This window comes from Aptenodytes forsteri, unplaced genomic scaffold (assembly GCF_000699145.1).
Source record: "Aptenodytes forsteri isolate BGI_AS27 unplaced genomic scaffold, ASM69914v1 Scaffold23, whole genome shotgun sequence".
Classification (NCBI taxonomy): Eukaryota; Metazoa; Chordata; class Aves; order Sphenisciformes; family Spheniscidae; genus Aptenodytes; species Aptenodytes forsteri.
Genome location: NW_008796043.1, coordinates 5,839,952 through 5,851,606, shown reverse-complemented (window position 1 = coordinate 5,851,606; position 11,655 = coordinate 5,839,952). Strand labels below are relative to the sequence as shown.

Here is an 11,655-nt window from a genome sequence, read left to right as displayed (position 1 = left end):
GGAAAGGTAGGTGTTTGGAAAAAAACCAACACAAAAACCCAAACAACTTACAGAAAGAACTGCAATGGTACTGGATAACATGCATACACATATTATTACAGATGTACACACAGTAGCACAGCCTCCTGGTGCTCCTGATTTAACAAGTGGCATTCTCTCTAGACACCTGTTGCTGCTCTTTCACATGAAGTGAAAGCTTCCATGTCAGCATTAAGATGGTACCATCTGAAACTTAACCTTTCTCCTCCCTTTTCTCTTCTACAATCTTTGTCTTGAATCTCCCTTCCTCTTGTCACACACTTTTTCCATCCCATACCTTTTCTCTGAAAGGAAGGCCAGTCACACAGGCATTGTTCCAGGAAGCCCTACCCTTCTTTTCTTTAAGCATTTCTTCTACACCACTTTACCTAACCTCTCAAAAAGTCAGAAAGAGGGCAGGACATATAACTATCACATAATTTAGCCAGATCACTGCTGCCTGCCTAAAGTTAACTGATGAACCTGACTTTAGTTCCAGAGCTCTGTTTTTGGTAATACCTCATTCACTCGCTCTTTGAGCACAAAATCTAGGCACAAGTACACAGAGACACCTATAAATGCTTAGCTTTCAGAGGTACACAGCTTCCTTTACTATTCCATTCATTCTTTAAATAATACCCTTTCAAGAGCCCTATCAGCCAAGAAGAAAGCACAAAGTTACACATACTCTTCCAACTCTGGAAGTGTCGATAAATGCATTTAAACTGACAAAACTTTACCTTTTGCTTTAAGTAGCCCTCTTGGATTGAGAACAGCATCATCTACTGAGCAGGTGTGTAGGCTAGAGAACTTCTTCTCAAAGAAATCTCAACTTTGTTTCCTGCTTTAGTCACGATTATGGCTGGGAGCCTTTTTTCTGAATGAAATTCAAGTTTAGGTTAGCTACCTTTGTATTTGAGGCTGTTTAGTGTGTTCCTGCCATCTACAGCAAAACCTTTCAAACAGGAATAGGGTATAATACAGTTAAGGTTGGTTGAAGCTACCCTGAGAGCTGAGGGTAAAAAACAACTCAGCCAGAAACAACTGCAAATGCAGTGCAGATGTGGCTATAAAGATACAAATAGGTCAGCTTTGACCACAGAGGTTCATCATTTCAAAGTTCATCACACAGTTCATTATTTCAAAGATGTTAGAAAGAAATAGTAAGTCAAACTACGTTAGCCTGTGCCTGGAAAGAAACACATATAAGTGACTTGCACAGAATTCTGGACATACTTCTATTCACAACCTCCAATTAGGTAACACAGACTTTTTTGCATCTGAAACACTTTAGCCTTTCCTGCGACTTAGTAAGCGAAATTGCCTAAATTATATACTTTATGTACTACAGTAAGCTAGATCAGGCCCTTGAAACCATTTGCATTATAGTATCAGATGCTGGCTTACTATATGCAGATATCCACTGAGTCTGAAAAGGGCTGAAGCTTTCACAAGTGCATACCTATATACTACACGTCTTCAATTCCTGTATTCAGATGGTTACACAGACAAGCACACATACTTCATGAGAAAGTTAGCGAAGTACTGATAGCTGTGAACACTGTTCACAGTAACAGCTGTATACTATGGTATAGACTGCCCGTGTCACTATTTTGGGTCCTTGTAAACTGGGCTGATCTTAATACAGCAACTATTTCATTCCTTAGTTTTAACAATCAGCTTAGTTATCTCTATGTTACATGCAGATAAACTGTAGGAGTGACTCTGCCTCTCTACAAAGCCACCTTTCTTCTATCACAAAAACCCAAATAAATACTAACTGCTTCTAGCATAACAAAGAATTTTCTGCCTTACACACAGAAGCAAATAGAAATATACCTTCAGCAAATCCTCTACCACAACAGCATGTCCGAAGTAGCACGCAAGGTGAAGAGGTGTCCAACCCATATTAGATTTACTTCTGCCTAAAAGACAAAACAGGTAAATTAAGTTTTGGTCACACAGTACAAAAAAGATCTTGTCACGTGCTTCGAGGCTGGCACTGATGATCATTCTTCACAGTAACAGAGGAGCAAGGAGGCTGGAAGCATCAATACTATTCACGCCATCTGAATTATTAAATCAGGATGCAGTGTAAGAATGTTAGATTCAAACCTACAAAATCTTTCTAAAGTCATGTAGCCTGATGGAGAACAAAACTTTTGTTTTCATGTAATACCTTGTTCTTCAACAGTAGCAAGAAGCTTCAGTTAGTTTCATTCACTATGAAAATAGCACATGCAAGTACACATTTCTTTTGTTTATCAAAACCCAGTTTGGTTTATCTGATTTTATATCCTGCACACAAATGAGAGGTCAGACAACCCATCTTTCCAAGCAGATGATTCAAACCAAAACAGGTGGGATGGCCTAATGTTAGGGTTTTTTATTAAAATTGAGTACAAGCACAAGACAAAGATAGCCTTACTATGTATCATGATTTTAAATCTTTGTGCACTGCAGAATTCATGTAGCATCTACAGCTGCAAGCCTCTGCAGGAATGGTAAGCGTAAGTAGGAAGCAGGCACAGAAGTGACCATGCAAACGGAACTATCATTTATGCTTTAAAGAGCATTTAAAGCATGTCCTGGAGGACTGGCTGTATGAATGAAATTCAAGAACTATCCTACAATCACTTCTTTAAAAGCAAGATATTAAAAGTATTAGAGATTACTAATTTAACAACTCATGTTAGTTTCCAATTGCAACACTTAGTTGTACTAAGCAAATCAGCTTTTGTTCTTTGTTTTTACTAAGCAACAGACCCACAGCATTCCAAGTGCCACCTAAAAGCTATGATTTTGTATTTGGAAGCAAAATGAAAATGAGGCATTAGAAACGGTTTTGAAGTTACTGCCACCATTAAGCTTTCCCTTTTCATGTATCCTCAAGCACTGAAGTCTGGAACATGCATAACATTAAGTTTGCCCTGAGGGGACAAGCCACCAGCACAAGGGAAAAGAGAACTGCTGGTCTTGCAAGTTCATCATTCTTTCTGCTCTCATATTACAAATTAACATTAGAATGTGGTTCACAGCTGAAATATTTTCCTATTTCTTATAATAGTTTCCAGCTAACATTTCTGCCCTCTGTTGGCTATTTCTTTTGTTATTTGGTTCTCTTTCTTCTCAACTCCTGCTGTTGTTCCAACCCCAGATTTAGTATCTTCCCCTCATCCCAGCCTGGCCTACAACAGAACTCTTGCCCTATGTGGCTGATGGGCTAAAGTACCACAGAAGAGAAATACTGTGTGGATCACTAATTCTGGGGCTACGTACTGGACAACATACAAAGTGGACATCATTCATCCCTCAGTCTAGTAGGGAAGAAGGCTCTTTCAAATAACACAAAAAAGGTCTGAGTTGCACTGAATTCATACTGTTAGCCCAAGACAGTCCTTAGTTACAGCACTGGCAAGACAATGCTGCTGCTAAGGAATTCACATGAAAAAAAAAAAAAATCAGGAACCTGGCCAGATTTGTAGTTCTTACTAAATAAAGTGCCAGAGGCCCTTGTTCTGCATCCACTCTGAATGTCTGCATTTCTGATGTTAGCTGACCAGCTACTTCTCAAGCTCTTGAGGTGTTTATTACTTCTCTTCAAGTGACCACAAGTGTTTGCACTTTTTTTTTAATTATTTTAAACCAGGACATCATTACACTGATGAGAATGCAAGGATAGGAAAGTAGAATAAACAACAACAAAAAAAATCCCCTAGCCCTCCCACCCAGTTCTTTGCTTTGATGCCAGTTAGCTGTAAGTCTCAAGTGTTACCATTTGTTTAGAGAATGGAGACAAACCAAGCAGTCATCTCCTGGTTGCGGTCTGCCAGGCTACTGTGCAGTCATTCAAATGTATATTTTGGCATAACGCACTCTTGACCATTGACCTTTTTTTACAGTTTTCTTACTTTGCAAAGTCCTAGATACTCTGTTTTCTTGCATTTAAGGAGAATACGCTAACGTAGCCTTAGAAAACTTGATCATTTTGGATGAAACCCAGGTTTAGTTCTGTTTTAGTATGAATACCTTCTTTTGAAACCAGTGAACTGAGAAAACTGGAAATGGAAGTTCACACCATTTGGCTAGATTCTCATCAAGCAAGTCTTGCTTATCTGCAAGTGTTGACTGGCTAGAATCCAGTCACAACAGAACAAGTAGGAGAAGCCTAGATTTATTTTCTCTTCCTTCATTTTGGCTGAAATCAGGATGTTTGGGATCACTCTTGACAGACTTCACACTTGTGAATCTAGAGCACAGCCTCAGATATAAGCTTACCCTTTGAAAGACAAGACAGGTTTTACAAGATTGTTGAAGGTAGGCTTTGACACCCAGGCACATAAATGTGTCAGACTTACGTCTCCCAAGGCATGCTCTGGGGTAAGTTTACACTACCTCCAGTACAGTCTCCCACCTGCTCCAAAAGTACTTTATTCCAAGCCAAGTGCCATTGCCACATCAGATGCAAGTCCTGAAGGAACTGCTGCAGCATTGAAGACATTTCCCATACCCTGACTTTCTAGGGATATCTGATTATCCAGAAGGTAATGACAGAAGGACAAGAGGCTGTAAGGGAAAAGAAGGAAGATTGAGGGTTGCAAAAAGTCAGTTACAGTCTACAGCCTGTATTTTAGTTAATCATCATGTGGTTGTGCAATTGCTATCTGGTAGTACCTAACAGATCAGGATTCGTAGCAAGACATAGTGGTTTTGCTAATGAGGAGGCAGAATAGCAGGGGTAGTTGTACTGCAGAGGCAGGCTGGCCTGAATTTGTCTTAGACTATTTCCAATGGGATACTCTGCGGGTGCAAAGTGATTGAAATAATCAGTCTCTAGAAGAATGCCTGTGGAATAACAGAGATTTAACTCTGAAGTTTCACACAACCAGAACAGTTCCCCCAGAGAACACTTTAGTGTCCTCTAACATTTAGAAGAACCAGAACTTAGAGAACAGAGATTTCACTGTGTACAGATTCCATATTCAGAATTATTTTATTTAACCTGAACTATCACCAGCATGTTCCCTCTAGTTTCCTAGGCCTCCCATTAGCAATCATGTATTAGCTGGCTGGCCATGTATTGCTAAATTGGAAGATTAACACCTGAGCACCATCCATCTTTCTCTTCATTAGCTGACCCTCCTCTACCTAGCTGCAAACTTTCACAATACTAACACTTGACTTCGAGCAGGAATGCTGACCAGAGACCAGTTTGCTTGATATAATACAGGACTGCAGATTATGCCATTTCATTATGCTTTCTTGACTTCAGATTACGTTTAAGAACACATCTGAGAAGCTCTGAAATATCTTCTAAGCACAAGAGACTTCAACTTATTTATGGGTACTGTTGCATGAATCTTAAGGTATTTTTAATCCAGCTGTTTAGGCACTACACACAATGTCATGAATATTTGCAAAGGACATACTTGTGAGGGTGGAGGACTCTAGTTCCATCAAGCTCTGTCTAGCTCCCCTTTAAATTATGAACTAAATTAGCTCCCTAAAGTATCAAGGGTTTGGGTTTTACAACTTGTTTTTCCAGAGGTGAGCATATTAACTAGTGGGAAAACAGACACGGCTGAGTAGTCAAACAAAAGGATGAGTAAACTGATGATTAAGAACTAGAGTTGGGAAAGGGACAGAGCTTGTTCAGATAACAGACTTCCCTGCTCTTTAGGGCAAGGTGTTCCCTCTGTCATGGCTGAGAAGAAGCATAGTTGCTTTCTCTCTTTGCAGCACTATCTTCTCAGTGCTGCTTAACAGTTAAATGCTGAACAAAGAAATACCAGCCCATGTAGAAAAGTGTATATACACATCCACTTTTTTGAAGCAACCAGAAACACACTCATGTAAATAAAGAGAAATAGAAAGGTACTAAATGAATGAAGAAATATGGCAGTCTATGACTGCTAACAAGGTTGCAAATCCAGCCCCAGTTTGAAGTTTTAATGCTCAGCAAGTTGCTTAGCTGTAATTATGTTAGTTATGCACGTGCAAAACTTTAATGCTGGCCAAAGACCCAGATGACTGGCAGTTTTACTTTCTTTTCCCAAGTAACCTCATACACTGCTAATAGTAAAAAGTATACATTTGTTCCAACCGTTCCTGCAAGCGGCAAAAGACATAGCTGCTCCTACTACATGATAATGAAACATGGGCCTAAAAAAAAATAATCACACCTAGCAGAGCACAAATAAACTATCTAATCTTCTCTGCTGCCTTGTTGCAGACTCTTTACCTCCTTGAACGATCCCCTGGCACCATGGTCTGTTTTGTTTAATATTATAAAGCTCCAAAGTTGGCATAAGCATGAACACAGGCAGAAAGAGGTATGATTCTTTGTCTTGTTGACATTTCTAGCTTCTGTGAATTAGTCTGAGGTTTTCTGTACGTTACAGTTATCTGTAGTCCGCTTTTATGATCTCTCCCCTAGGCAAGTACGGCCTTAAGAGTCACAGGGTAAAAGCAGTTGTATAAGTGGTTTTTATTACTCTGTTGAGCACTCCAAAGAAAGCAAGGTTATACTATCAGTAACAGTTTCACTACCTGTGGCTTCAGCAGTGAGATTACAAACACTTGAGGAAAGCTACTAACCTTTACAGTTGATATCAAAGCTTATTTCTCCTTTGTTCATGGTATCCAACAGCTGTTTAACTTCTTCAGCATTTCCATTTCTAGCATCATGGAGAAGCTGCTGTTCTGCTTCCGTACTCATGTCTAATAAAGATATGAAAGAACCAATTTTGCAATCTCTTATGCTGCTATAAGTTATGGCTTAATATTATGTCACTTTTCTCCCTTTCTTAATATTAACACCAGTATGAGACAGACAACTATTTCCTATGTGGAACACATTTAATGTGCAAGCTGTTTTCAACCGTCCAGCACCCAGACATGCCATTAAGAGGCATTAAAATTCCTCATACAAACAAAGCAGTTAAATAACAAAATACCCGTGTTTCCTCGCTTCTCGGTTTTCTAGGTTCTAAGTGTGGCTCGAGAGTTGGAACTATCTGCCACAAACAAGGCAAGCTTTGCTACAAGCATAACCAGAAAGCATTTACTTTTTCCTCGTAGGGTTTTTACCTTTACTCCTCAAGGTTTCCAGAGGCAATAAGAAAAAAAAGAAAAAAGAAAAAAAAGATATATGCCTTTTAGCCCAAGCATTTCTTCAGAATTAACTAAGACTTATTTTGACTGCTAACCCTGGGGAACAGAATCCGTCTTCACATGGAGATCCCCAGATACCTGTCCGTAACTGGTACGATCAGCTCTTGAACTCAGATACCTGTCCGCCTCCAACCTTGACTTGAAGGGGAATCAGATACTCAAACGACTTTGTAGATTTGACCTTATCTTTAAACACAATAGTACAATATAAAGAAGTTAACATGCAACTGTAAAACATAACTAGCTAATTCTCATCTTACCGTTGCTTTTGAACTACAAAAAAGGTGCATTTACATCTTTCAAAGAATGGAGAAAACAAAACCTGTTATCATCGCTATTTTTACAGCTCTCTACTAGACAGTGAGCCAGAAACCTTTGGGCAAGTGATACTGCTACTTACCAGGTCTCTCACTGAATACAGTTATTAAGTGATGTCTTGACCAATCTTTTCACACTGACAGAATCACAATCTGAAGTTGTTTTGCCTTTTTTTTTTTTTAAATGCTATTACAACCACTAGAGCCAGATGCAGCACAGCTCAGCACAGGCAAAACCCAGCTTTAATGTCCCATTTAAATATACTGCTTTTAAGAGGTGTCAAGAAGCGATTTTAAAAGCAGCCTTAAAAGACTGTGCTATAATACACAATTTATTGCTACTAAAAACAACATTAAAAGAAGAGGTTGCCCCAATTTAGTGTCTCCAGTTTAGCATCTTCACCTGACACACTAGGTTTACCAGATCCTGCAGAATCTAGATTTCTAAAGTCAGTTAATGATTGCAAAGAAGACTACTGGCCTCACAGTTAGCTTTCTTACACTAGCAGAGGTTTTGATTGGTCCCACAAACTGTTTACACTCTGCCGCATTGGACAGGCAGCTTGATTGCACCACACACACTCATAGCTAGAATAGATGCAGGGAGCTCTTCAACTACTGTAAGATGAGAAGCCACTCAGCAAGAAAAAGAGACAGTGAGAACACCGGGTAAGCAACAAAAAGCCTGTAACATATCTTGTAATATTCAAGACTGAGACACAAGCCTAGAACAGGACAGACTGCCAAAATGCTAACAATACAGATAAGAGAGTTTTCCCCTACCTTTTGCTCAATCAGCAAGGGGAAAGAGGGAATCCATTTTCAAAGAATTTGACAGAGAGACTAAGCAAGACCTTTCTAGCATGTTTCAGAAGAACAGACTGGATGAGTCACCTGCAATCTACCAAAGACACAGGATACAAATGCCTTCTCCAGCAGTGGTTAGACAATACTCTTCTTTGTGCCTGCTTTTCAGTTCTACTAGAAAAAAAACAAAACAAAACAGTACTAGTCCTTTTAGTAATCCTTTGAGCCCTGAAGCTACCTTCTCCTTTAAACAGGAGTCTATCCACTTGTCTGAGATAACACAGCACAGCTTGTTGTTACTGGGGCAGGTATAACTTTCCTCAGTGCATCAGTTCTAACAGCGTCTAGACAAAAGATCAAAATCAAATATGTTAACGTATTATCAGTCTGTAACACTTTCTCTGAAGCTGAGTGATACTGTTTTAGGGGGACACAGAATGCAGCACTGAGAATCATACAGACAAAAGCTAAGAGGATAGTTAGAGCTCATTTTGCCAGCCTACTGGGGGGGCGGGGGGGAAGCAAAGCTCATCCTTCATTTTCACCCCCTCCCACACAATATTTCTTTAGTGATCTCTCAAGTGTCTCAGATGAGAGAAACACGTTCCTATCATTACCCCATATCATTTGTAAACATCCCACATACACAGCAGGTATGAATAGCAATGCACTTTCAACGCATTAAGAACCTGCAGTTTCCATTCGATATCGATAAGAAGGAAGAAAAGACTGCTTAGGAAGGGAACCAAGAAGCTGATCCAAACGCACAGCTCTTGCATGCAGCAAGGCTAGTTATGTACATGAGCAGAATCTTAAACAGCTTAAGATACATGGAAAGCTGAATCACTGTGTAAAGTTACTTGCATGATTTTTCTCCCCCCAAATAGTCATTAGGTTAAAAACACCGATTCATTTGTACTCTTACGACAGGTATTAACAGTAGAGTGACATGCATAGTAACATGGCTAAGAAAGGCCTGTCTGCTTCACTGGTTTAGTCCCCAAAGACTTTGCTGTTTAGGCCAAGCCTCCAATTTCAAATACACTTTGTAAGCTTGAAGCATGCAATGATGCAGAAGAATGACTGTCTGGCTATTAGTCATAGTTAGAAGGATCATTCGCATGAAAATGTTCCTACAATTGGGGCTGGAAAGTGAATCTGTGTGCAGTTACTCATCAGACAAGTGATACAGAACCTAAAGTTTTAGCTAACAAGCTAAATGAAGTGCCTAAATGAAGCTGGCAGCAAAGGGACTCTTAACAGAACTTAGCACAATCTTGAAAATACTGTTGTAAGCAACAGGATTTGCTCTATATTGGACATGAGCAACCACCAACAAAAGTTTGAGTGGCAAGTTTAGTGTATGGAAAGAAATTAATACACAGGCACTCAAATGCTATGCGCTTACAACTGTACTTCGCACACCTGCATTCCCCTGCAGACAGAGGTTTATTTGGTCACATGACCCACCACCAAGAAAGCTCCAAAATCCCCACCCACCAGTTTTGAGGTACCAAGCCAGACCATCAGCACCAAGGGAGAAACTTAATAGTTTAGTTTGGAGTTATTAGTCATAGGATACTATTAACAGGTTAATCTATACGAGTTGTGCTGCCTATATGCAAAGCTACTAGCCACTTAAGAGAACGGACATCTGTTCAGTCAGTGGTGTTGCCATCATTACCTTATTCCATTAATCAGCTGATATAGGTTAAACTGCCTTTCACAGCTCATCTTTATGCCTCATGCTGTTGAAAGGCTTGTATGGTAGTCACTGGTATACCATGAGAAAACAACACAAGAACAATATTTAGTACCTCCTATACAAGGCATTTCTGTTAACTCATTAGGACTACCGGAGCAGTACTTGACTGCTAATTGAATCTTATCCTTTAAGAAGGTATAAAGAATAGCATTGAGATGCTCTGCTTTTATCTTCTTCTATGACACCTATGCCAGAGCAATCTTCTCACACTATTACAGCATCTGTCTTCACAGAGGGTTTGTTTCCAACACAGAGTAGAGAGTCCAGGTTACCATTCTGCCTGCACACCTGCTTAAGGGAGTGTTGCAGAATACTTAGCCATAAAAAGCCACCTAACTACCAATATACAAACTACCAACCTTACCCAACTGCTAGGAGAGTCCAGGCAAAAAAAAGCTGCTTTTCTCACAAAGTGGTCTACGAAGACCTAAAGCGCCATCCCTAACCACGGGGCAGCACTATTGGTAAGTCCCACTTGCTTTTGCTTTGATTTCTTCTCCTGCTGAGGCCTCCTGCCATGTACACAGCCCAGAACAGCAACAATACACACTAACCAGAACATGGCTAGTTTTCACTCTGCTGCAGCTTGACAAGCAGCTGAAGCAGTACTGGCACTGCCAAATTTAACATTAAGGCTCTGAGTCAGCAGCTACCAGTTGCATAGGAAGCTTTCTATTCGTGACAAATAGTAAGGTTGGTAAAAAGCACAGCACTGGCTAGTATTTCAAGAGATCTTCCTCTAGCCATGAAAACTAGATTCCTGTAGGAAAGGATGATACTTGCTTAGGGAGACCTTCCTACATGTCCCAGCAAGCACACATTATGAAGTGATGCTTGTAAAGACGGAAGACAAAACGCATCAAACCGCACAGACAGACAGAACCTGTCTACAAACCCACACAACACACTGCACTGACAGGAGTTGTTTCAGGAAGAAAGAGTTGCAGTACTAGAAGCACGAGTGATGTTATCTAAAAGTAGTTATTTTAATCTTCAGTCAAAGGCTTCTGGAAGTTGTACATGTTTCTATGACACAGTTTCATGGTATTTCATATGAAAGCACCACCTACCTAAAATAAAGTTACTGTCTGCTCAGTAGCAATTAACACGGATGCAATAACACAGTACCTGTTCAATACCACTGCCAAGGCAACAGCTATTTAAATTAATCCTCGTTCTTAGGCATCTCCTGTCTGTTTTCTGCACATAGTTTAGTTCTGTTACGTCAAAGACTTTCTTTCAGCCCAGGAGCTCTAAATAAGCTTACCACAGCTAGCGCGAGATCTCACCGGATCAGCAGGCAAGCACAGTTCCAAGCAAGAAAGTTCAGCAGAACCGCTGGAGTTCTCTACGTGCGTCTGAAATCGAGCAGTTCATTTCAGTACCGGTAATTAAACACTTTTTAAGGCGACAGGCTCACGCGTCACAGCAACCGCACTGCTTGCCTACGGGAAAGGTGCGCTCAGACCCAGGGCGCGGATCACCGCACCTGGAGGCACCAGCCACACCACCCGCTACGGGGCACTTGCAGGGAGGAGAGGGAGGGGGAGGAGGAGGAGGAGGAGGAGGAGGAGG

At 40.4% G+C, this 11,655-nt stretch overlaps 1 protein-coding gene across 2 annotated transcripts in view; it reads right to left on the bottom strand.

Moving 5' to 3' along the window:
• OSBPL1A (oxysterol binding protein like 1A) overlaps positions 1–11,456 on the bottom strand; it is an 86,525-nt gene extending 75,069 nt beyond the window's left edge. For both annotated transcript variants that reach the window (XM_009285639.2, XM_009285640.2), the window contains exons 1-3: positions 11,348–11,456; positions 6,616–6,738; positions 1,858–1,943 (exon numbers count right to left, since the gene is read on the bottom strand). In XM_009285639.2, coding sequence (XP_009283914.1) covers positions 1,858–1,943; positions 6,616–6,736 — 207 coding nt within the window. In that variant the 5' untranslated portion in view covers positions 6,737–6,738; positions 11,348–11,456. The remainder of the gene's footprint in view (positions 1–1,857; positions 1,944–6,615; positions 6,739–11,347) is intronic.
• Positions 11,457–11,655: the final 199 nt, after the last annotated feature.